At 39.5% G+C, this 27,512-nt stretch overlaps 1 protein-coding gene across 6 annotated transcripts in view; it reads right to left on the bottom strand.

Moving 5' to 3' along the window:
* Positions 1 to 356: 356 nt before the first annotated feature.
* SCP2 (sterol carrier protein 2) overlaps positions 357 to 27,512 on the bottom strand; it is a 132,134-nt gene continuing 104,978 nt past the window's right edge. For 5 of the 6 annotated variants that reach the window (XM_055235250.2, XM_063613848.1, XM_055235247.2 and 2 more), the window contains 4 exons: positions 23,867 to 23,969; positions 12,930 to 13,059; positions 4,025 to 4,104; positions 357 to 1,361 (listed from right to left, as the gene is read on the bottom strand). In XM_055235250.2, the coding sequence (XP_055091225.1) occupies positions 1,266 to 1,361; positions 4,025 to 4,104; positions 12,930 to 13,059; positions 23,867 to 23,969 (409 nt within the window). In that variant the 3' untranslated portion in view covers positions 357 to 1,265. The remainder of the gene's footprint in view (positions 1,362 to 4,024; positions 4,105 to 12,929; positions 13,060 to 23,866; positions 23,970 to 27,512) is intronic. The other variant, XM_055235249.2, reaches the window with a different exon arrangement.

The raw sequence follows: 27,512 nt of genomic DNA, 5'->3' as shown, positions 1-27,512 counted from the left end.
GGTGAAGTAATGAGTTAATAACAGAAAGGTGGGGCCTGGATAATTCCCAAACCATTCTACTGGGCTCCGAGGAAACTCACAGGATTCTGAGCAGAAGGGACCTTTGGGATCATCTACTTAAAATCTCCTAATAGTTTAGCAAACAGGTCCAGGCAGGCAGTTATCTGCCTAAGAGAAGCAAGTCTCTTGGCTCCCAGTCAAGTGCTCTTTCTATTATACCACACTGCCTCCCCAATCAAAAATCAGTGATTATGTCCAGATAACATTCAGTTTATAAATCCCCCAATGTTTCTCTTTATTCTGCATTATCTAGAGAGCCCTGAACAAGAAGAACATACACAGTAAAAACAAGGGAGGCCAGAAAACGTTATTTTAATTTTCTATTAAACATTCTTCTCAAAGCATTATTTTATTCCATATCTCACTGAATTTTAAGAAATAACATTAGTATTAGAAAAACTAGGAAAAAAGATAAATGCAGATAATTAAACTTATATGAAAAAGGAAAATTATAACAAAAGACCGAGACTTTATAAATTGAAATGAGATTATAATTTGAAAACTGTGCATCTCAAAGCAAACTTTATTGTTCAATTATTCTTAATAATAGTGTTTTATGACTAATACACTGATTTTTCAAGAAGGAAACCCATTTTAAAAAATATTTTTATTTTAAAAATAAGCCTGTGTTCAAGCTCTGATCATATTTCTTTTATTTTTGATTTGGGAAGAAAATACTGTTCCTGATAGCATGAAGTGCAAAATTTTTAGATTTTTTTTTAATCTCACTAATTTTAAAAACTATTGAGAAATTGATTAATGACATTAAGTGCACAACACTAATTACTGGCCAGCTGTTGGCACTGTGTTTCTTAGTTCTCCCAAGGAAAACTCTTAAATTGAATCTTCAGCAGAATAATCCTTAAATATACTTTGTAAGCAAAACAAAAGCTTTTTTGTTTACATAGTTCTTTGGATTTTACTGTTCCTAATTTTATTCTGAAACTCAATGTTACCCCAGACCATAATTACCATATTAACTTTGTAATGCACAGTTGTATGCAATTCTGCAAAGCAGTAGTATACCATCAGGCTCTATTCACCCAGAGCACAGGAAAAACAGGATTGGTCACACCCATTAAGAAACAAATCTATCCCACACTATTTGCCAATGTGTAGTTTCAGTCTAAATTCTGACAATGAAATGTATGGATATATATCTATATATCTCATCTTGATTTTCAAAAGTAGCCAAAGGGAGTTCTTCAGAGCTTAGCATTGCCTGGCTGAAGCTGAAGATTCTGTAACTTCATAGCCAGACCCATGTTGCCAGTGATTTTCAATTTGCCTTGAAAGAAGGCCTGTGAATAAGAAAGAAAATTCATTACTTGGTGTTTTTTTTGTTTTAAGATTGCTAATGTTTCTACACTATCTAGCCCTGAGATCATTTATTTATCCAGGTCACATGACTTTCTCTAAAATATGAAACTTGGCTTTCTGGAATAGATTTGGAACCAGATTCTTCAAAAGGAAGAATTTGTAAAGGCCATGCTTTTCGCAGAGCAGCAGAAAGGAGCAGGTTTCCCAAATTTCTCATAGAAATTGAGCCTGTTTTCACCTGTCCTCCTCAAAGTGGGTTCATACTAGTCTGATTCTGTTTTAAAACATTCCATGTAGGTGGGAAATATGAACTCCAATTTTTAGCAGGCTGCTGAGAGAAAAAGCATACACAAAAAACACAGAAACTCTTGGGATTCAATCCAATGTGCATGTGGATGAAATGCCACCAATGATAAAGGACTTGTCCCTACAGAGGGCACAGAGCCTGCTGAGAATGAGGTGCTTGTGTTACTCTTTGGCTCAATAAGAAGAATCAAACCAATCTGAAGTGCAGAGCCACAATTTGTTCCATTTAACAACTGCCTGGGATTAGATCACATGATGTTTGCTAAATTTACCATGTAACAAAATCCCAGGAAAACTTAAGAGAAATAGCAAAATTGGGAACATAGCATAATTTCCCTGCCATGATCTCAGTATTTTAACTGAATGCTTAAAATAAGGAAGAGCTAGATTTTTTAAAAGTTTCTCGTAGTCCTAGGTTTTTAACAGTACATTAAGAAGCTAGGAGCTCTTCTACATCATCCATGGGAATGTAAGGAGCTCTGTTTTTTTCTGTACCTCCTGGTAAGGGTGACTAATTCCTTTTTTTCCCCTTCCTCTGACTGGACAAACTAAATGTTTCCTTTCTATATGGCACAGTCTTCTGTCTGATGGCTTAAAGGTCAGGTGTCTCAGAACACAATATACTGAACAAACACCATTTAAAAATATGGACCAGTAGTACAGAAGAAACTCGCCACCTTTCCCCTTTTAAGTTAACAAAGAAAATCACTTTCTATTTACTAACAATAGAGAAAACATGAATCGTCACCCTTTAGAGAGTCCATACACAAAGATGATTTTAATCTGGCCCCTAGGTGTTCTTCATGTACACTTGCTGCTGGAGCCAAACACTGAAATTAGAATTTCCACTGCATTTAACGATTTCCAGTCAAATCCTCTGGAAATCCTCTGAGCATAAGGGAAGTCCATTAGCACATTAACAGAAAGGTCTGCTATTTTCATCTTTAATTCCTTTGGGTGTTAACAGGTGCTGAAGGAAAATAAGCTGACACCTTGTCCCCAAAATGGGCAGTACAAAGATAAATGGAGAGAATGAAGCCAGCTGATGTGTGAAGTCTGAACAGCCTGCCAAAGCTGTGCATGGCATGTGCAGTGGGTGGGAAGGAGGATGCCAGCCACCTCCTATACTGGTGGCCTCTGTTCTGTCCAGATTTCTGGAGCGGGCTCAGTGGAAATGTCAGTGCCGATGGTGTGTATTCAGCTGAAACATCACAGATGCAAATCTCTCACCTGTCATGGCATCAACTAAAATGTGCTTGGTTACTTAGAAAAAGCATTTTAAAAAAGCAAGTGGGAGTGAGATTTAGTTGTTTTATCCAATCTTGCAAATTACCAGAGAACTACAGGAATAAAACCTAAAACAAACCAGACTGAGACAACAAAAAAATTAAGTTACATTGGAAAGAAACATCTTAGTTTCTTTTTTATTAACGGAAAGCTCAGTATATCAAGTTGACAGAAATCTCACTATATCAAGTCCATTCAACACTGCAGCTGAAGAGTCTAAGAGGACCCTTGACAATGTGGGGACCAGGAAAATCTATACGAGGCATAAACACACTAGACAAATGCAATTTAGTCCAACGGTTGTTTATAGAATACCTAAAAACGTCAGATACTGTGCTAAATTCTGGAAACATAAAGACAAATAAGATGTGCTTTGATGCTTTGAGACACTCACAGCCTAACAGGGAAGAGAGAGAGGCATATTATGACTGACATAACACGACAGGCACTAAGCTGGCAGTCCAGTATGTGGCTCAGGAGAGGGACTGGTTACAGCTCCCCAGCAACTTGGAAAGAGGTCCTTGGAGATAACATCTGAGCCAATTTTGAAAGACAAGTCATTTGTCAGGTAAGGACAGGTCAGGCAAAAGGAAGAACATGGGGAAATAAATGGAATGTAAAAGGTCATGCCTTTGTTCATGCCACCCCTCCCTCCTCCTGGAACGCTCCTCCTTTCCACCTGGGCACTAAGCTCAAGAGCTGCTTCCTCTGTGGGGCTCTCCTTGATGGCCCAGAGAGATATAGCTGTTCCTGCCTTCATCCTCCCTGACCACAAGCCAGGTATGGCACCTTGGATCTCTGGCTGCACTCACTCTTTTACAGATCTGTGGATGCCCTGGGCGTGGGAACTATTTCTTATTCTTCTGGGCACTTCCAGCACACAAGACAGTGTCTGGCACATAGTTTGCTCCACAGACGTTTGTCAACTGTTTGGAGAACACTGAGTTTTGTGAGTCTGACCACTTTGCACTTTACAGTCTGAGTCAGGAGATGGAGTAGAAAGGGCTGCAAGACCTACCTACTAGCAGGATATAAGCTCTATCATACTTACCGACTGAGGATTCATTTTACCAGTCATTAAAGCCAGGAAGTCTGAGTCAGCCATTGTGATTGTGCAGTCAGCCTTCTTATCTAAAACAGATACACAGGAGAAGGAAGGAGAAAAGGAGGTGTTCAGTTTCACATACACATTTTTGTCAAGAGCCACTGACTGCAACAGAATTACAACCAGCACTGAGGCAGTGTGGGGAAATGGGCACTCACATATACTTCTATGGCAGCCTGGTAAAATGTGACATAAACCACAAGCAATCCTGACATTTAACAAGACGGAATTGATTAAATAAATTATGGTATATTCAAATAGTGAGGTATGATACAAGCCACAATAAGAAATGATATGGATCTGGACTTACTGACATGAAAAAAATGTTCATGTTACATTATTCATGATATTATTATATAAGCCAGTTACAAAAGAAACTGTATGATGCCATTTTTGCATAAAAACAGAATTCAACTATATAGATATAGAAAAACATCTGTAAACTTAAGACACCAATATATTACTAACTGTGACAGACTCTAAGGTGATCCTCCTGGTGTACATCCCCTTCCTTCCAGTGTGAGAAGAACCTGTGACTTGCTTCTAGCCAACAGAATATGGCAAAGATAATGAGATGTCACGCTTGTCATTTTGTTACATTAAATGATTCCACCTTGCTAGAAGACTCATTCTTGCTCTCCTGCTGGCTCTGAATGAGCTCACTGCTATGTTGTGGACTTCCTATGGAGAGGGCCACGTGGCAGGGAACTGGCCGTTAGGAGCTGAAGGCCAGCTCTGGCCTATAGCCAGTAAAAGAGGAAAGCTATCATTCCCAAGGCCACAGGGAAATGAATTCTGCCAGCAACCTGAATGAACTTGGACATGGATCCTTCCCCAGTGAAGCCTCCAGATGAGAGCCCAGCCCTGGCCAACACGTTGACTGTAGCCTTGTGTGACTCTATGCAGAGGACCCAGCTAAGCTGTCCTCAGCCTACTTATCCATGGAAACTGTGGGCTAATAAATGTGGGCATTGTTTTAAGCTACTAAATTTGTGGCAATTTGTTATGCAGTAATAGAAAATGAATACAGTTATCCAGATCGAGGGTTAACAAACTTTCTGTAACGGATCAGACACTAAATATTTTAGGCTTTGCAGGTCAGTAGGTCTCTATCACAACTACTCAATTCTGCTCTTGTAGTGCAAAAGCAGCCATAGATAATACATAAACAAATGTTGGCTATGTTCCAATAAAATTATTTTAAACAGGTGGCAGACAGAGAGAGAAAAAGATATTTGCAACTCATATATCTCTGACAAAGAACTTGTATCCAGACTATATGAACTCCTTTCTAAGGTACAGTGGATTACAGGAAAAGAAAAAAAAAAGAACTCCTACTGCTCAACTAGAAAAGGTTAGACGATCCAATATAAAAATGTGCAAATGACACATATAGGCGTTATATAAAAGAAGATCTCCAAATGGCCAAGAAACACATGAAACAGTGCTTCACTTCATTAACCATCGGAAAATTCACACTAAAATCATGATGAGTGCCACATACCTACTAGAACAAATTAAAAAAAAAAAAGACAATACCCAGTGTTAGTGAGGATGTGAAACAAATGAAAGGTCAACATAATACCAAAAAGACTGTAAAATGATACAGCCACTTTAAGAAAACAGTCTGGAAGTTTCACGTAAAGCTAAACATACACATACTATATGAACTAGCAATCCTACTTCTAGGTATTTACCGAAGAAAAATGAAAACTTATGTCCACACAAAAACCTGTACGTGAATGCTTATAGTGGCTTTATTCATAATTGCCAAAAGCTGGAAAAAACCCAAATGTGCATCAATTGGTGAAGGGGTAACCATTCAGCAGCAAAAAAGAACAAAATACTTGATGATCCATGCAACAACATGTATAAATTTCAGTGAAAGAAGGAGGCTCAAAAAGCTACATACTGTATCATTTCATGTGTATGACTTCCTAGGGAAAGCAAAACTACAGGGAGAGAAATCAAACTAGTGGCTGAAAGGGCCTGAGGGGGCTGACTATAGAGGGACATGATGACACTTTCTGGGGCAATTGAAACAGTCTGTCTATATCTTGATTTCTGGTGATAGTTACACAAGTGTATGCATTTGTCTAAATTCACAGAATTATACATCTAAAAAGGGTTGATTTTATTGTTTATTGTTAATTGTACATCAATTAACCTGATTTTTTAAAAAACCTGGCAAGTACTGTCAAAAATGCGGAGGAGCTAAAACTCTCATATAATGTGGAAAGAAATGTAGAATAGTACATCCACACCAAAAACCTGTTTGGCTATACTGTACTTTATCACCTAGCCCTGGGTACATGTCCAGTGGAAATAAGTATAATGGAAATGTCCACTAAAAGACATCTATAAGAATATTCGTAACAACTTTATTCATCAGGCCCCCAAATTGAAACAATGCAAAGATACATCAAATGCACAGGGAATAAATTCTGGGGTATTTGCATAGTAAACACAAACTACTGCCACACGCAAGCATATGAATGAATCTTATGCTGTTGAACAAAAAAAAGCCAGACCTAAAAAACAGTAAATGTTATTGTTCTATGGTTCTATTTGTATGAATTTCTAAAATAAATAAAATCAAGCTATGGTGATAGAATTCGAAATAATGGTTCCTTTTGGGAGTGAATAGTGATAGCAGGGGGGCAGGAGGGAGGCTTCTGGAGTACTGGCAACATTCTGTGTCTTGACCTTGGAGGTGTATTCATTTGTAAACATTGATCAGGTGGTACACTCTGGAATTATGCCCTTTACTACAGGCTAGACTTCAATAAAAATTTTACAAAACGCAAAATAAAAAAACAGGTGATGGGCTAGAATTGGTCTGCAGGGCATAATCTGCCAACTCCTAACCTGGACAGTGGAATTTTGGTAGGGTAGTTCTTCGTTTTCTTTGTCTATTTTTTCTAATTTTTTTTACATCAAGTGTATGCAATTTTAATAATACAAAGCTTTTAAAATATTAATTTTATTATCAAAGTAAAATAGTGGAAAAAAAGACTGGACAACAAAGACTAATATCTCATTGCTTAATCAGCCATGTCTACCTTGTCCAAATGAAAGGTTTCAAGTGCAAAAAGAAAAATTCACCAAGAAATCAACATTTTCAGCAGTCAACGTTTTAGGCAATCAATTAATATAACGATAGGATTCCAACAGTTGGCTCCTCCTCTCATTAAGAATTAGCTCAAATTAAAGCTGGCCTCTCCCTGAAATGAAGTCATATTTTATTCACAGTGCACTGATCTGAAACTACTTATATGTGTATGTGTTTTCTGTCTGTATTCGTCCAATAGAATGAAAACTTCAAGGGGGCAGAGCCCTTGTCAGTGTTGATCACTGCTATATCCACAGGCCCTTGAAGAGTACTTGACACATAGGAAATCAATAAATACTTGTTGAATAAATGAATAGATTATGTGAATTTCAAAAGATGATCAAATTATGTCATAATAGCTAATCAGATAATCTGTGCCTTAATAAAAGAGATGGAATAGAAGCCGGGCACGGTGGCTCACATCTGCAATCCCAACACTTTGGGAGGCTGAGGTGGGTGGATCACCTGAGGTCAGGAGTTTGAGACTAGCCTGGCCAACATGGTGAAACCCCATCTCTATTAAAAATACAAAATTTAGCCGAGCATGGTGGCAGGTGCCTGTAATCCCAGCTACTCGGGAGGCTGAGGCAGGAGAATCGCTTGAACCCAGGAGCAGAGGTTGCAGTGAGCCAAGTTCATGCCATTGCACTCCAACCTGTGTGACAAGAGTGAGACTCCATCTCAAAAAAAAAAAGAGAGATGGAATAAACTGTTAAAGCAAAGTATGCCTATAGTATTAAATAACTGAAACAAGATAGAAAAAAAGGTTTTATTATGTGTCTTACAACTCAGGGATTGCCCCTAAAAAGACTGAGATTCAATGGTCATCCTAACTTAGCTGCTAAGAAAATTTTCTCTTAATACTGGAAAAAAGGTCTAAATCCTTAAAAAATAAACAAATTTACAGCCTAGAAAATCCAGTTCTATTGCAGATATATAACATCAAAGAGCACGAGGTAAAAAACAAACTGAGATAGTTGGACCTGGTCGTAATAGTCCAAAAAGGACTCTTGGTCATTGAAAGGGGGCTTCAGGAAGTAAAATCTGCTACTGCTGCTGCTATAATATCAGCATTTATTGAGCTTTCACTATGCTGAACACCTCAACATATCTGGTCTCATCTGATCTTTATAACAATCCTATAAGGGTCAGAGGGACCAAATAACGTGCCCAAGACCACATAGCTAGTAAGTAGCTGAGCTACATCTGAATGCAGATTCCTGTTGCCAAAGCTCATACTCCCAATTCCTATGCTCTACTGCTTCCTTTTGTTTTAGGAAGTATGTAAACATTCAACAGCTCAGTTTTAACTGCACCTTCACTGATTCATAGCATTTGATGAATCCCAGATGGTTTCCAAGTTTTCAAAGTCCTTTTGAGGGGCTGAGACAAACCTATGTGTCTAAGCAAAATTAATGTTTAACATATGGTCTGGGGAGGAAACAATGATTTACTGAGCACTTACTATGCTAGATGCTCTATCTTCCTTATCTCATTTAATCCCCACAACAGTTCTATGGATAGAAATTATTCTCATCATATTCTAGATAAGACCATTGGACTCAGGGAAGGTATATACCCTCTGAGTGACAGAGCCTAGATCTGAACCCAGGTTTGGCAGTTTCTAAAAGGCTATGCTCTTTCTAGTTTACCTTGGGGATAGGAGACCCTGAAGCTTTCTGTATCATGCTGCCCATAAAGGGACAGAGTTGAGAACTCAAGGTGCTGAAGGGGCAGAAAAAAGGAATGAAGGAATAATATGTTATGTTAGATTAATCACAGTTGGCCTCCTGGAGATATGCTATATGAGTCATTTCAAAGGAGATGAGGGAAAGGCAGAACTCATGGAGAAGATACTAAAAGGTACCCAGGCAGCAAAAGAGATGATGGAAAATGCACAAAATCTAAAAATCCATAATATAATCATCTCAGTAATCATTACCAAGCTCTTACAAATTACATTTAAGTAAATCTTACTTTGTTAACAATAAACAAACCCCCTAACATTATGTACATGCCAAATGAACTAGCAATTCTCCTTAAGATGCCGGTTCAAACTAGGACAGGTTATTAATGCTTTAATGTAGCTAATCTCTAACAAATAGCCATTTGTTGGTTGATGTAAAAGGAGCTGGCAATTTCCAGTGATGGCTTTTCTTGGTAAGTCTGTATTTCAACACCACTCTTGGCTGCCAATAAGTGTCAGTTTCAGCAGAAACTATCCTTCCCCAGGGTAAGATCCCTTGGGGTCTGGGGTACAGCACCTAATGTGGGAAGAACATGGCAAGAATCTATCTGGAGGGAACACAGCTTTTCAAAATCATTCAACAGCTTTCCATCAGCATATGATCTTTGATGACAAACCAACGCTATCAACCAACAACAACAAAATAGGAGGAAAAGGAGAAATTTTTAAAAAAAACAACCTTAATATCAGTATGGGCATATCTAAATATAAAAGTAACCATTAACCTTCAGTCATTAAAAAAAAAAAGATCATTACTATAATTCCTGAAGTTCTTTCTATTTCTAAAAGCTGGAATCCAGATAAAGCCTTTAGCTTTTCTTTGTACACCACCTTAGAGTGGCAGCTCATAGAATGCAAAGTTATGGCCATTTTTTTCCCATTCATTTTGGAAGGAAAAAAGGGGACTCTATAATTCAGGAACCTTCCACAACAAAGCCATGCTGCCCACACTAGATGGATGCCCTAACTACTGCTCAATTTTTCTTTCATTCATCTCTCATCAATCCCTTAATCAACCGTGCATGTGGTGCTCTTCACTTTTTCTCCTGACTCCAAGCTCTACACTCTACTCCAGGAGCTCACCAACCTCCTCTCCTGTCAAAATGCCCCTGAATATTTAACTACCCTTGCAGAGAAAGAAGTTTCCATCCATCCCTTCTTACTAAAGGTAACCTTGCTTCCACCTGTGCTCCCAATGTCATCCTTTCCTACAGGACCTCCCTCAAAAATGGGTCAGTAATGAAATTTCACCACCTTTGACAGACATGCTTCTTCTATACAATTCCCAGGTCCCATTACCTTCACCTCCAGTATCTCTGGCATCCACTGCTAGAACACTTACTTTTCCCACTGCCTACACTAAGGCTGGCCATCCTCTCCGCTCACTTAGACAGTGGCAACATCTATCCTCCTGATGGCCCTCTCTGCTTCTGATCTCTCACCCCTTTCAATTCATCAGGTCTAATGTACCAGCTTCCTCCTCTAAAACACAGCTCTGACTTCACTTTTCTATTTAGGAAGCTCTAATGTATATTAAAAAGCTTTGGTATACTGGTTATATACCAAATGACTTTCAAAGTTCCTATCATGGCATTTTTTTTTTATTCTCAAGACAGAGTCTTGCTCTGTCGCCCAGGCTGGAGTGCAATGGTGCCATCTCAGCTCACTGCAACCTCCGCCTCCTGGGTTCAAGCAATTCTCCTGCCTCAGCCTCCCAGGTAGCTGGGATTACTGGCACGCACCACACGCCCAGCTAATTTTTTGTATTTTTAGTAGAGACAGGGTTTCACCATGTTGGCCAGGCTGGTCTCGAACTCCTGACCTCGTGATCCGCCCGCCTCGGCCTCCCAAAGTGCTGGGATTACAGGCGTGAGCCACCGTGCCCAGCCCCTATCATGGCATTTTAAGCCCTCCAAAAAGCTGGTCCCAATCCATAGTGTTTCTAAATAACCCTAGGCTCTCTCCAACAAGAGAAGCATAACAGTACAGTACAGCTACCATTTACTGAATGCTTACTCGATGCCATTCAATCATTCTGTTGTCCATTTTTAAATTATTCATTTTTGAAGGCCTTCCATGTGTCAGGTACATTCTAAACACTGGGAATGCAGCAGTGTACCTCAGACAAAAAGCTCTGTCTTCAAGGAACTTACAATTCAAGTGAGAGAGATGGACAATAAGAAAATAAGTAAAATATTACATGGTATATCAGATGGTAATAAGCGCTATGGAGAAAAATAAGGCAGAAAAGGGCAATAGGGAATAGTAATGGGGGTAAGATTTTTTTTTTTTTTTTTTTTTTAGATGGAGTCTCGCTCTGTCGCCCAGGCTGGAGTGCAGTGGCGTGATCTTGGCTCACTGCAAGCTCCGCCTCCTGGGTTCACGCCATTCTCCTGCCTCAGCCTCCTGAGTAGCTGGGGCTACAGGTGCCTGCCACTATGCCCGGCTAATTTTCTTGTATTTTTAGTAGAGATGGGGTTTCACCGTGGGGGTAAGATTTTAAAAAGGTGGTTAGGGAGTGGCTCACTCAGAAGCTGAAATTTGAGCAAAGATCCAAAGGAAAGGAGGGAATGGGCCACAAGGATATCTGGGAGAAGGTAATTCTGGACAGTGAACAGAGAGTAGAAAGCCCCCAACCAAGAGAATCCCACATTCATGCAACAGCAAAAAAGTCAGTGTTCCTGGAGCCAAGTGAGCAAGGACATACATAGTAAGACAGTGAAAACTGGGGCCAGATCATACAGTGCAATTTTAAGAACTTTGCTTTTACATGCAGTGAGACAAAGCTATTGGATGCTTTTGAGCAGAGGAAGGTAACAATTCGACAAGTTTTTCAATGATCACTCTGGCATGTGTGCAGAGTAGTGGGCAAGAATAGAATCGGGGAGACCAGATAAAACAATGATGCTGGCTTAGACCAGGGTGGTGGTGGTTACAGAGGAGGACAAGATGTGTTGATGGGTTAAGCTGTGGAGTATAAGAGAAAAAGAAGTGGCCAAAGATGACTTCAAGGCTTTTAGACCAAGGAACCAGTAGGACACAGGAGCAATTTACCAAGAATGGGAATAACAGCAGGAGGAGTACATACTTAGAGGGGAGAAGAAGAAAGATCAGTAGTTCAGTTTCACACATTAGCTTTGTGATACCTATCAGGTGTCCAAGTAAACTTGTCAGTTAAGCAGCTGGATGTATACCTTGTAGTTCAGTGGCTGGGTCCACACTAAAGACAAAGTCATCAGTGTAGAAACTGTTTCAAAGCATAGGACTAGTTAAGATCCCCAAGGAATTAAGGCAAATAGAACCGAGCCTTGGAACACTCCAATGCTTAGAAATTTGAAGACAAAAAGAAACCATCAAGAGAGGCCAAGGAGGAACAGCCAGTAGGTAAGGAAAACGTGTAAGTGTAATATCATGCAGGCTGGGAATTAACCACTGAATTTAGCAATGTGGTAGTCACTGGTGACCTTGACAGGAACAGTCTGGGGATAGTGATGAGGACAAAAGCTGACTAGAGTGGGGTCAAAAAAGATTTGGATAAGAATAACCGGCGATTGTGATTTATGGACAGGTCTTCCAAGGCCACTAGCCATGCACTGGACTGTGTGCTTTACAGGTTAATTAAGAAAGAATCCTCTTAATCTTCATACCAACCTTATGAAAAGGGGCCATTTATTAAGCCCATTTACAGAAGAGAAAACCGAGTCTCAGAAAGTTAAATAACTTGTTCAAGGTCACATTATGTGAATGGCATGGATGGGACTCCAACCCAAGTTTGCCTAATTCCAAAGCGTAAGATTGGCAACTCTGTGATGGAGGCTCCAAATCCTTGGGAGGAGGTGGCTTTGACCTGTTCCTGTTCCCTGGAATTTACTGGTTCTTTAACATTAAAAGCCAGTCCTTTTTGGGAACAGTAAAGCAGACCCCCATTTTCCCAGCTGACAGCCTTCGTAAACTTGTCAGTGCTCCTAGAATGAAGTCATTCCCAAACTAACCTGAGTTAGGAAGCACTGATCCTTTGCCATTCTTCACATCCACCACCCAGGTGGCCTCTTTACCCCCAGGGCCATCTTTCACCTTGAAGGCAAAAATACCACCGATTTTCTTCACAAACTGTTCCCCTTCCTGGAAAGAAAAATAACACTGGGGTTACATTAAGTCCATTTCTCTGGCTTTCTCCTCAAGCAAATTCATGTTTAAATAGATACATGATATGAGTATCTGGGCCAGGGAGCAGTCCCCAAGGTCCCTTATGATCTTTTACCCAGAAAAGTCTGAAAGGCAAGCAGGCAACAACTCCCACATCTGCCAAGTCTTTTATTAAAAATGGCTTTTTAAGCCAGGCACGGTGGCTCATTCCTGTAATCCCAGCACTTTGGGAGGCAGAGGTGGGGGGATAACTTGAGCCCAAGAGTTGGAGGCCAACCTGGGCAACATAGTAAGACCCGGTCTCTACTAAAAATAAAAAAGTTAGCCAGGCATAGTGGTGCACGCCTGTGGTCCCACCTACTCAGGAGGCTGAAATGGGAGGATCACTTGAGCCCAGGAGTTTGAGGTGATGGTGAGCTATGATCATGCCACTGCACTCCAGCCTGGGCAACAAAGCAAGACCTTGTCTCAATAAAAAACAAAAAGGGCTTTTTAGATGTAACTGGTAGAAGGGAAGGAGGGACAGGGCAGCATTTTCTGCCAAAATAGCCCTCGTATGTTTCAATAATTTGGGAAAGATTCACTCTGGAATCTTTAATGTAAAGATCCCAACCTGCCCTTCTCCGTGTGTGTGTGTGTGTGTGTGTGTGTACACACACATATATAAATGACATATATATATATATATATAAGCATATAAATGGTATATATATAAACACATATAAATTATATATATACACACATATAGGCTTTTTTTCTTTTTTTTGAGACAAGGTCTCACTCTGTCATGCAGGCTGGAGTGCAGTGGCACAATCAGGGCTCACTGCAGGGTTGATCTCCAGTGCTCAAGCAACCTTATACTTCAGCCTCCCCCAAGTAGTTGAGATTACAAGCATGTGCCACCACAACTGGTTAATTGAATGTGTGTGTGTGTGTGTGTGTGTGTGTGTGTGTGTGTGTAGAGAGACAGGATCTGGATCTGTCTGTGTGAGTGTGTATATGTGTGTGTGTATAGAGACAGGATCTGGATCTGTGTGTGTGTGTGTGTGTGTGTGTGTGTGTGTGTAGAGACAGGATCTCCCTATGTTGCCCAGGCTGCTCTCAAACTCCTGGGCTCAAGCAATCCTCCTGCCTCAGCCTCTCAAAGTGCTAGGATACAGGGGTTAGCCACCACAGCTAGCCTTACGTATATTTTTGGTTCCTTGCAATCAGAACTTAAAGACAAGTGGTTCTGAAATCAAGGCCTTTTTTGTTGTTGTTGTTCAACTCATTTTCTCTATCAGTATAAAGAATTATATGAGTAATATACCATCCACCACTTGCTTTTGGACATTGGGGAAAGAAGCTGGCCTAAATACAGAAAAAAAACTCAGACCTGTATCTCTGCAAAGGGGTTTCCCTTCTCCCTCCCGTCCTCTTTTTCCCTTCATTCCCAGTCTTTCCTTCCTGAAGCATTTATTGAGCTAAATATTGTTACAGGCACCAAGGATATAGAGATAGGAGTCAGAAAAGTAAGTAATGTCAATACGCTATGATCACTATGACAATACACTGGGATCAAGAGAAACACAGGGGACTGCAGGAGCACAGAGGAGCAGCTAAGCCAGCTGGCAGGGTGAATAATGAAAGGAGGACAACAACCTCACACACCTTGTTTAAAAAAAACAAGAGCAACATAATAATTTTATTGAAAAAAAAATGTTTAGAGAAGGAACATTTATTTCACTGTGGAAAAATTAGAATACCAGTAAGCAAGAAGAAGAAAATATAAATCATTCATAATTTTTTATTATTATTATTTTTTGAGACAGAGTCTTGCTCTCTCGCCCAGGCTGGAGTGCAATAGCACGATCTTGCCTCACTGCAACCTCTGCCTCCTGGGTTCGAGCGACTCTCTTGCCTCAGCCTCCTGAGTAGCTGGGACTACAGCACACACTACCATGCTATTTTTTCGTATTTTTAGTAGAGACAGGGTTTAACTATGTTGGCCAGGCTGGTCTCGAACTCCTGACCTCAAGTGATCCACCGCCTCAGCCTCCCAAAGTGCTAGGATTACAGGCGTGAGCCACTGCACCCGGCCAAAATCATTCATAATTTTATCACTCAAAGAAAATCATTTTTGGTACATATATATGCAGACAAAAAAATGAGTTTTGTACCAAAAACAAGAAAATCTTTCTGTAAACAGAAAAAATAGATTACAAAATATGATCTCATTTAAGATATATATCTTTTAAATGGAATCTGTTTAGTTATATTAAACAGAAAAGATTATATATGTATCTTAAATGGGATCTGTTTAATTATATTAAACAGAAAAAGTAGATTACAAAACAATATGATCCCACTTAAGATATATATATAAGATTTATAGATGCTATATATGCTATATATATTATTATATATATTCAAGAAGGTCTAATAACTTAGCTAGGTCTGTATTAGTACATGGAAGAGCAAGAATTCAAACCTATTTTGATTCCCAGATTTGGTGTTCTTAATTAGCAAAGTTTAATTCTAGGGATTTACCCTTAAATAAATGAGGCCCTGTAAAAATATTTAGATATGAGAATGTTATTCACAGCATTGTGATAAGAGCCAGAAGTTAGCACGAACCTGAATAACAATTAACAGGGTACTGATTAAATAAAATATAGTATATATATGTTATATATAAAGCTTTTATATATATATATATATATCTTAAATGGGATCATATTTTTATAATCCACTTTTTTTGTTTAATATAATTATCCTAATTACTATGTCACTAATATTCTACATAATTTTAAATGGTCATATATAGTCTTTAATTGTAAAAGTATACCATATTTATTTAACCAATATCCTGTTGATTGTTATCAACAAGTTAGCCAAGTTATTAGACCTTTCTGAATCTCAGTTTTCATTTTTTTCTTTTTTTTTTTTGAGACAGAGTCTCGTTCTGTCACCCAGGCTGGAGTGCAGTGGTGCGATCTTGGCTCACTGCAAGCTCCGCCTCCTGGGTTCACACCATTCTCCTGCCTCAGCCACCCTAGTAGCTGGGACTACAGGTGCCCAACACCACGCCCGGCTAATTTTTTGTATTTTTGTATGATTCTCAGTTTTCTTATCTGTTAAATGGGAATAAAACAGTAACTACCCTCGTAGAGCTGTATGAGAATTATATAAATACCCACAACACACAGAGTACTCAATGAATGTTAGCATTTTGTTGTTGTTGTTTTATTCTATGATCTAGCTGCTATTTCTGTGCCAATATTATAGCTTTATAATACACTTTACTCTTTGACACAGCAAATCTCAATTATAATTCCTCTCTTCCAAATATTCTTGGCTATTTTTGAATTTTTTTGGACACATTTTCCTTTATATGTACTTTATAATCACTTAGTTCTTCTCCCAAAATGTTGTTGGAGTTGGATGGGGTTACATAAAATATATAGATCTGTTTAGGGGAGAGGTAATATCTTCACAATATTAAGTCTTCCCATCCATGAATATAGTAAATCTTCACCTTTTCTTTAATGTCCTTTGGGAAAATGTTGCCTTTTTTTTCCCAACATAGCCTTCTGTACATTTCTTGATAAGTTTATTCTTAGGCATTTTATATTGTTTTTGTTAATAACACAGCTTTGCATTAAATTTTATGGCTAGGTTATTTCAAATATATAGAAAATATACTAATCTTTTAATGTTTATTTTGGAACTGGCTACCTGTTCTCTTTAATTTCTAATAGCTTTTATTTCCTATCTTCTTTATTTCAGCCTTACATATCTGCAATAATTTATACACAAAATTCTTCCTTTTGGTATCATATTAATTTTTTTTTTTTTTTTTTTTGAGACAGAGTCTCACTGTGTCACCCAGGCTGAAGTGCAGTGGCACGATCTCGGCTTACTGCAAGCTCCGCCTCCCAGGTTCATGCCATTCTCCTGCCTCAGCCTCCTGAGTAGCTAGGACTACAGGTGCCCGCCACCACGCCCGGCTAATTTTTTGTATTTTTAGTAGAGTCAGGGTTTCACTGTGTTAGTCAGGATGGTCTCGATCTCCTGACCTCGTGATCCGCCCGCCTTGGCCTCCCAAAGTGCTGGGATTACAGGCGTGAGCCACCGTGCCTGGCCTCATAATATTAATTATTTTAAGAAAGACTTAAGTGTTTACAGTGTTCAGGCACTGTGATAAGTACCTGAAATACGCAAATAATTACTGCCTCTGAGGAACTTACATAAACTGACATTAGATACTAACCTCTGTTTCTAAGTATGCAGAGAGCCTGGCCTAAGTTCACTATTTCTTTTTGCTGTGTTTTGTGTTATAACAGCATTGAGATATAATTTATATCCTATAAAATTCACTCTTTTAAAGTATTCAATTTAGTGGTTGTTTTAGTATATTCAAGGTTGTGCAACCAAAACCACTATCTAATTGTAGAGCATTCTCATTAACCCCAAAAGAAACTCATACCCATTAGCAGTCATTCCCTGTCTCCTCCATCCCTCAGCCCCCGGCAACCACTAATCTACTTCCTGTCTCTATAGATTTGCTTATTGTGGACATTTCATATAAATGAAATCATATATTTGTGACTGCTTCTTTCACTTAGCATGATGTTTTCAAAGTTTATCCACATTGACAAATACATCGATCAGTCTTTCAATCCTTTTTTTTTTTGAAATGGAGTCACTTTGTCACCCAGGCTGGAGTGCAGTGGCATGTTTCAAACTCACTGCAACCTCCTCCCAGGTTCAAGTGATTCTCCTGCCTCTGCCTCCCAAGTAGCTGAGACTACAGGCATGCACCACCATGTGCCAAAAAAAGTACTAAAAATTTTGGTGTTTTTAGTAGAGATGGGGTTTTACCATGTTGGCCTGGCTGGTCTCAAACTCCTGACCTCGAGTGATCCACCCACCTCGGCCTCCCAAAGTGCTGGGATTACAGGCATAAGCCACCATGCCCGGCCTCCTTCAATCCTTTCTACAGCTAAATAATATTCCATTGTATGGATATAACATATTTTGTTTATGTATTCAGCAGTTGATGGTTGTTTTCATTTTTTCCTATTATGCATAATACTGCTATAGACATTTGTGTACAAGTTTTTGTGTGAACATAGGCTCCTAATTTCTTTTGGTTACATATCTAGAAGTGGAATTGATGGGTCATAAGGTGATGTTTAATTATTTAAGGCACTCCCAAAGTGGCTACATCATGTCACAATCCTACCAGCAATTAATGAGGGTTTCAAATTTCTCCACGTCCTCACAAACAATTGTTATTGTCTTTTTTATTTTAGTCATCCTACTGGGTGTATCAACCTTTTTTTTTTTTTTTTTGAGATGGAGTTTTGCTCTGTCTCCCAGGCTGGAGTGCTGTGGTGCAATCTCGGCTCACTGCAACGTCTGCCTCCTGGGTTCAAGCGATTCTCCCGTCTCAGCCTCCTGAGTAGCTGGGATTACAGGCACACGCTACCACACACAGCTAATTTTTTTGTATTTTTGGTAAAGATGGGGTTTCACCATGTTGGCCAGGCTGGTCTTGAACTCCCGGCCTCAAGTGATCCACCCACCTCGGCCTCCCAAGTGCTGAGATTACAGGCATGAGCCACCGTGCCCAGTATGTCAACCTTTTTCTTATATATAGGTACATTCCCTGAGAGCCAACTGGAATCTTGGACATGGGTCTTAGGACAAAACACTTGTTTTGTCCTAAAATATTTAGTCAGGGACTACTTATCTCAATAGTCATGGCGGCATCTCTTACATGTGAGTATCCTGAAATTAACTACCAATATTTTCTACTTAAACCAAGAAACCAAAATGACTGTCAGGTTTTTCTTTTAAGTGAAAAAGAAATTCTCTTATGTTGGCTTCCCTTAAAAGAGCTCACTTAAATTATTTTAAGTTAACTGTAGAAAAAAACTACTAACAATACTAATATTTTGAGGGGCCTTCAAGTTGTTAATACTTTTGTATATATAATTTCTTTAATCTTCACAAAACCATACAAATAGTTGGGCAGACATTAGTATTAGCTCATTAAGCAGAAAAAGCAATTGAGGCTTATAAAGATTAAGAATGCTTCTCCTCTATACTGCTGCCAAGTAGTCCATCTAATACTAACATATCCTTCTGACACTCTCAGGCTTGAACTTCTTAGTGGCTCCCCACAGCCAACAGGATGAAGTCTGTCTTTACATATTATCCTAGAGTCTTCATGATCCGAAGGATATTTGTCTGTTATCTCCAGCCACTTTCTCTTCCTCTTCATCTCTGGATTCCATGAACATGTTGAATTCCATGAACTTATGTGCCAAGTGCTTGTATGCCTCCATGCCCTTACTCCTACCCCATACCAGCACACTCACTTCTTCCTAGCCTCCACTCCCACCCCTGACCTCATCATTCAAATCTCAGCTCACATGCTAACTCTTTTGGAAAGGAGTCTCTATCTCCACCAGTTATTTTGATGGCCCTCTGCACAAAAACCCATGTTACTTTTTTCTGGAAATATTTTTCCATGTCTCTCTTCCCACTAAACTCTGTGTTCCCTGAGAGGCAGGGACATATGATAGTGAGTAGTAAAACCAGAACTCAATCCCAGGTTGCTTTAATCCCAAATTCAATGCTACTTCCATTTGACCATAACACACTGAAACTGCAGGTCACATCAATATTTCTAAACTTTAGCCAATGACAGCAGAGCTGTATCTGCCACCATAAAATGAAGAAAGTTCAAAGTCTTCTTCACATTCCTTAAAATCTTTTATCTCTCAAGGTTCTGTGGAAATAATATATGAGAGGGGGTTAATGACATTAGTGTGTTAGGCCACCTGAGAGGAAGGCTTCCTCTAGGGCCAGTGGCCCATGAATTACTATTTCCAGGTGCATCCATGCCATCTGCTTGCACAGTGCCTCAGAAATACAGCTATGTGCAGACACCAACAAGTTACAGCAGGAAAACACCAGCAAACATTTAGAAATTCTACCTGCATACTTGAAGAGAAATTCCTATAACCTTACTACTTCTCCTCCCATCTCCTTAAAATAGATAGAGAATAATTTGCGCTTGCTGTTACTTTTCAGAAACAGCTGATCCTCTTATAAAATCACATCCCTTCGACAATAAAACATTTTCAATTGAAGTGGGAGTGAGAGAGGGTAAGGAAACTGATGAGGAGAGAGAGTTAAAAGGGAAAATAAAATACAGTTGTGAAATTGGAGATCATTAGTACTGAGAAAGTTCTGAGTGCCTCCTTGCTTGAAGAAAAGTACTTCTTTCTGAGTAGGCAAAAGGTTAAGGAGTAGGTCCTGTGGCAAACTTAATAGGGACAAAAAATTAAGACAGAATTCAAAGAAGGGCAATGGAGAATTGCTAACAAAGACAAAAGTGGAAATAAAATCTTTTGCCAGGCTGCCTTTGCTAATCAGAAATTGCATGAATTGACAAAAGATTCCAAGACTTTTACTTTCTAGTGCTGCAAACACTTAGGAAACTGACAATCGTGGGAAGGAGAAAGAAACAAGGGAACAAGGTTGGTAGGGAGGTTATAGAGAAAAGAATTAAATGGAGCAAGCGGCATACATTTGCAAAGCTAAAGGAATACTGTAAAATAAAAACCACACTAATTTGTTAATCCCAGTAATGAAGTATTCAATGATTGATACACTGCCATCCCTCATACTTCATAGTAGATAATCTCTATATTAATTTAGTTGATTTTATTTTTAGATGGAATAGGGTTGAAATAAATGAAGCAACTTGTCAGACACAACTATCCTATGTGTTCCTCTGCAGGAATATATTGGCAGCATTTATAAAAACCAAAACTTTTAAGCCGAGACTTTATAGAGTGCAACTTCATTTTATAGGAACACTTGTAATGAAAGAAGTTCAAGAAACAATGAGATATTTTTTCCTACTAGGTTGGCAAAGACTTTTTTTTTTTTTTTTTAATTTTTTGAGGTGGAGTCTCGCTCTGTCACCCAGGCTGGAGTGCAGTGGCATGATCTTGGCTCACTGCAACCTCCGCCTTCCAGGTTCAAGCGATTCTCCTGCCTCAGCCTCTCCAGTAGCTGGGACTACAGGTGTGCGCCATCATGCCTGGCTAATTTTTGTATTTTTAGTAGAGACAGGGTTTTGCTATGTTGGCCAGGTTGGTCTTGAACTCCTGACATCAAGTGATCCACCCGCCTCAGCTCCCACAATGCTGGGATAACAGGAGTGAGCCACTGTGCCCAGCCCAAAGATTTTTTTAAAAACCAGCCAACATAGTATCAGAAGTGTGAAGTAAAAATAGTTACTCTCCAACATAGCAAGACCCCATCTTTACAAAAATAAAAATAAATGTTTTAAAATGAAAAGATAGTCACTCTCATGAATTGGTAACGTTTATAAATTAGTACTTTCTTTGTGGTGGGTAGTTTGGCAATATGTATCAACATACAAAATGCACATAGCCAACCACCCAACAATTTTCCTCCTTTATTTATATTAAATTGATCATAGCTTAAATACTTAAATATGAGTGCAAAAGGAAATTTATTACAGCACTGTTTTACTTGAAAATGTTAAATACAACCTGATATTCATCACAGGAAGCTACTTAAATTTTGACAAATGCATATGAATACGTACTATGTATTAAAAATGAGGATAAACGGCCGGGCACGGTGGCTCATGCCTGTAATCCCAGCACTTTGGGAGGCCAAGGCGGGCAGATCACGAGGTCAGGAGATAAAAGATCATCCTGGCAAACATGGTGAAACCCCATCTCTACTAAAAATACAAAAATTAGCTGGGTGTGGTGGCACATGCCTGTAATGCCAGCTACTCGGGAGGCTGAGGCACAAGAATCGCTTGAACCCGGGAGGTGGAGGTTGCAGTGAGCCAAGATCACACCACTGCACTCCAGCCTGGGTGACAGAGCAAGACTTTGTTTCAAAAAAAAAAAAAAAAATGAGAGTAAAGATTTAGATTTATGGCCATGGAACGTACTGTCAAAAGAAAAACACAGGTTATAAAACAGGTAGCCCCATGTGGATGCATCCCAAGATGGTTGCAGGACAGGTCTGCAGCTTCTAGGCCAATGCCTGGCCCTGCTCTCCCTCAGGACGGTTGTAGATTATAATGAGTCCTGGTAATATTGGGTTCTTTCACAAGACACATCAGTTATATCACCTGTATTCCCATCCACAGTGCAATCGTCTCAGATATTAAGTAGTCCTCTGGCCTACAATAAGGGTTATGAGATAAGCACAATGTTTGCCTTTCACACCGTGGCTCTAACGTGAGTGAAATACAGTTTAAACATTCTATTTATTCCAGCCCACTTTGATCACCTTAATAGATGTGTAATTTGCATTGTGATTATGGCTGTAACCATGCCTTGAATGGTCTCAGATCTAAAATCAATAATGAAATACATCCAGGCAGAGGCTCACGCCTGTAATCCCAACACTTTGGGAGGCCAAGCTGAAAGGATCACTTGAGCCCAGGGGCTCAAGGCTGCAGTGAGCCGTGATCATGCCACTGCACTCCATTCTGGGCGACAAAGTGAGACTCTGTTTCAAAAAAAAAAAAACAGAAAGAGATCACAAGATTCTTCTAAGTTTAAAACAATGAAATAAATATCAATTTTGCCTGAAGAGAATAACTCTCTTTCTGGAGAGTTATTTTTAGATTGCCTTAGTATGATTATTACCTATCAAGAACTAATTATTGTACATAAAAATAGATCTGCATATATAATAAAAAACAACAGATGTAGTGGGCACGGTGGCTTACCCCTGTAATCCCAGCACTTTGGGAGGCCAAGGAGGGTGGATCACTTGAGGTAAGGAGTTCAAGACCAGCCTGACCAACATGGTGAAACCCTGTCTCTACTAAAAATACAAAAATTAGCCTGGCGTGGTGGTGGGTGCCTGTAATCCCAGCTACTCAGGAGGCAGAGGCACAAGAATCACTTGAACCCGGGAGGTGAAGGTTGCAGTGACCCAAGATCGTACCACTGCACTCCAGCCTGGGCGACAGAGCAAGACCCTGTCTCAAAACAAAACAAAACAAAACAAAACAAAAAACAACAGGTTTTTTTGACCCTAGGTTAAAATTGTAAGTTAATATACACAGAGATGTCTGAAAGAATGTTAACCACTGTTAACATTTCAGTAAACTCTGAGTGGCAGAATTTGGGGAGATTTTAAACTTTCATTTAAAAGGTTAAAACAAAAGTATAGTATAAAATTTATACTATTCATAAACATATATTTCTGTATAGTATAAATTTTTTAAATTAGCATCATTCTTAAAACAAAAAAAATTTTTAAACTACTTTAAGAAATCAAAACACAATTTCTTTTTACAAAGAATTTTGATATATGTACAAAAAAAGGCTTATTTTAAATATTATTCTTTGGAATGATTTTAACTAAGACCTTTTTAATTCAAAGGAAATTATACCAAAATAAATTAGAATCCCTTTACATTTGAACTTTGCCCATAACTGAATGACCCTCTGACAAAGAGGACCTAGAAAAGAGTGACAATTTTAACAGTATTTACTATAGTTCTTTAGCTCAAATCTGGAGATTCATACATTTCTGAAATGCATTCCTTTTAGAATTACAAGGAAGCCTTAATAGACACTCAGAAATCTAACTACACTCAATACTTGACAACATGATATAAATTTTCAATTGTACCACCTTGTGGCAACACCTGAAACCTGTGTCTGCTTCCTCTAGCCTCAAGGTCCTTCCTGGCAATATTTTACATAAATCTTACCTCTTCAAGTTTCTTCTCAATCTCCTTAAAAACAAGATTTGCCTTAAATCCATCACTTGCAGAGCTCGTTGGAACAGCTTCAATTTGATGAGTTCTAAAAGAACTGGCGGAAAGAAACCATTTCAATTCATGGAGTCACATAGGTACTCGGTTTTTCAACATTTATAAAATAGTAATTTTCAAAATTTTCAAAAACCCTAAGAACAGAGATGTTGCAAATCTTACCCAAAGGAAATCTTTAGTTAAGCATATAAAATAATTAAGCTTGGCCGGGCGCGATGGCTCAATGCCTGTAGTACCTGCACTTTGGGAGGCCGAGGCGAGCGGATCACCTGAAGTCGGGAGTTCGAGACCAGCCTGGCCACCACGGAGAAATCCCGTCTCTACTAAAAATACAAAAATTAGCTGGGCATGGTGGCACATGCCTGTAATCACAGCGACTCAGGAGGCTGAGGTAGGAGAATCGCTTGAACCTAGGAGGCAGAGGTTGCAGTGAGCCGAGATGGCGCCATTGCACTCCATGCTGGGCAACAAGAGCGAAACTCCGTCACAAACAAAGAGACAATTAAGCTCTTCTCCTCATTTTTTCAACACATAATCAGCTCATTAGGAGCTAGAAGTTTTTCTTGAAAATACAGTAAACCAAAGAAGCTACCCTCATGAATCTTACATGCTAGTGGAGGAGACAATTTAGAAACAACAAAAAAAAATATAGTTAGCCAGGCACAGTGGCTCACACCTGTAATCCTAGCACTTTGGGAGGCCGAAGCAGACAGATCGCTTGAGCTCAGGAGTTCGAGACCAGCCTGGGCAACATGTTGAAACCCCTTCTATAAAAAATACAAAAACTGGCCTGATGTGGTGGCGTGTGCCTGTAGTCCCAGCTACTCAGGAGGCTGAGATGGAAGGATTGCTTGAGCCTGGGTGATGGAACCAGACCACTTCTAAATAAATAAGTTATTTATTAACTCTATTATGGTGGCATGTGTCTGTAGTCCTAGCTACTCAGGAGGCTAGAGTGGAAAGATCACCTGAGCCTGGGAGATAGAGGCTACAGTGAGCTATGATGACACCACTGCACCCCAGCCTGGGTGACAGAGTGGGATCCTGTCAAAAAAAAAAAAAAAAAAAAAGTGCAGCAGTTGTTCAATAAGCATCTATCTTTTTCTACCCCTCTCCTCTCATGTATGTCTCCCTGCAGTCCTCCAATCCATTTCTCCTTCCTCTTTCCCTTTTCCTTCTATTATTTCATACTTTTTCTCTCTCTCTCTCCCACAGTGACTCTGTCGCCCAGGCTGGGATGCAGTAGTCCAATCACAGCTTACTGTAACCTCGAACTCCTGGGCTCAGGCAATCTTGCCTCAGCCTCCCGAGTAAGCTGGGACTATAGGTGCATGCCACCATGCCCAGCTAATTTTTCAAATTTTTTGTAGAGGCAGAGGCCTTGTTATGTTGCCCAGGCTGGTCTCAAACTCCTGGGCTCAATCGATCCTCCCACATTGGCCTCCCAAGGTGCTGAGATTACAGATGTGAGCCACTGTGCCTGGCCTGGTTTCATAAATATTTAATGACTTCTTGCTACATGCCAAGTAAGACATTTCAAAACACTGGGGATATGATAGTGAACAGATCAGACCCAGTCCTTGCACTCACTGAGTTTATATTCTTCCAGTGGAGGAGAAAAAGAAGTAAACACAAAATAACTGCAAACTGTACCAAGTATTATGAAACAGGAGTAGGGTGACTATAGTTTACTATACATTTACATTTCTAAATAGCAAAAAGAGAATAATCAAAAGAGAATAATTCAAATGTTTCTAGAATAAAGAAAAGACAAATATTTAAGGTGATGGATATCCCAAGTATACTGATTTGATTTTCACAAATTACATGAATGTATTAAATTATTACTTGTACCCTGAGACTGTGTACATCAGTTATGCATCAATAAAAAATAATTTTAAATTTAAAAAAAAAAGGAACCTACTTTAGGAAGTACAGTCAAGGAATGACCTCTAAGACCTTATTAAAGGAAGAAAAGGAGCTAGCCATTCAAAGAGGAAACTGCAAAGATCCTGAGGGAGAAAGGAGTATGTTAAAAGAAAGTCAAATAAGACCAGAGTCTCTATAATACAGTAGGTATGGGGAGAGTGACATGAAATGAAATTGGAGAACTAGGCAGGCCACATGATGATGCAGGCAGGCCAAAGTAGGGAATTTGGAAATACACAGAAATGGTAACAGGGAAGTGAAATTGTTTGATTTGTGATTATTCTTACAACAGTGTGCTGAATGAATGACGATGGAGAGAGGAGCAAGAGGAGTGGGCACTAGTTAGGAGGCTGTTGGAATAATCCAGATAGGAGGTGATGGTGTCCTGGACTTACAGAGGCAGTCTGCCAGTAGATAGAGAGTGGGAATAGATTCAAAATAGAAATAGAATCCACAAGCCTTGCTGTGGGGGTGAGGGAGATACAAAGAGGAAAGGGCAAGGATTATCCAGGCATTTGGCCTAAATAACTGGGTGATGCAGATGCCATTACTAGGACAAGGAGGAATGTAGTGGGAATAGAGGGCATCCAAGTTCTGTTTAAGGCACAGTAAGTATAATATTTTATAAAACAAGAAAGCCATTGGATATGAGAGTCTGGAGCTCAGTGGAGAGGGCCAGCTAGAGATAAAATGGAGTAATCATCAGCATAGTGAAAGCATTTAAATCCCTGGGCAGGGACTGTAAGAGAATTATAGAGAAACAAGAGAGCCCAGCACAATGCCCTTTAGACCTCCATTACTCAGAGTCAGGGACAGAAGAGAAAGCAGCAGCCAGTGATGCAAGAGGAAAACCAGAAGAGCATGGTGTCATAGGAGCCGGGAGCAAGATTCCAGGAGGGAGGGGCAAACTATCAAATGCTGCCACAAGGTCAAGTATCCACTAGATGTGCACATGGAGAGTACAGATGACCTGACCTTGACAAAAGCAGTTTTCAGTGGAGGGTGGAAGTCAGATTATAGTGAATTGAAGAGTGAATAGAAGAGGGAAATAGACACGGCGTGGCTCTTTTGAGACATTAGTTTTAGTGGAACAGTAAAATGAGGTGGTTTCTGGAGAGGAAGGTGGTGGTATCAAGGAAGAGTTGTGGGGTTTTTTTTGGTGGGGGGGATAAAGATGACATCTTTATTTTGACTAATCTCTTAAAGAAATGTAGCATTTCTGGGCATGTGTGGTAGCTCATGTCTGTAATCCCAGCACTTTGGGAGGCCGAGGCAGGTGGATCACCTGATGTCAGGAGTTCGAGACCAGTCTGACTAACATAGTGAAACTCCATCTCTACTAAAAATACAAAAATTAGCCAGGCATTGTGGTGCATGCCTGTAAACTCAGCTACTCGGGAGTCTGAAGCAGGAGAATTCGCTTGAACCCAGGAGACAAAGGTTGCAGTGAGCAGAGATCATGCCACTGCACTCCAACCTGGGCAACAGAGCAAGACTCCGTCTCAAAAAAAAAAAGAAAGAAAGAAAGAAAGAAATGTAGCATTTCCTTCTAGATGTGGGCATACGAGAGTCCTGTAACTTTTAAAAAATATTTTATTTTCCAATTTTTTATTGTGTTAAAATATACATAAAATTTACCATCCTAACCATATTT

The sequence above is a fragment of the Symphalangus syndactylus genome, chromosome 19, assembly GCF_028878055.3.
Source record: "Symphalangus syndactylus isolate Jambi chromosome 19, NHGRI_mSymSyn1-v2.1_pri, whole genome shotgun sequence".
Taxonomy (NCBI): domain Eukaryota; kingdom Metazoa; phylum Chordata; class Mammalia; order Primates; family Hylobatidae; genus Symphalangus; species Symphalangus syndactylus.
Note: the sequence above shows the minus strand (reverse complement) of the source record. Positions and strands in the feature narration are given on the sequence as shown.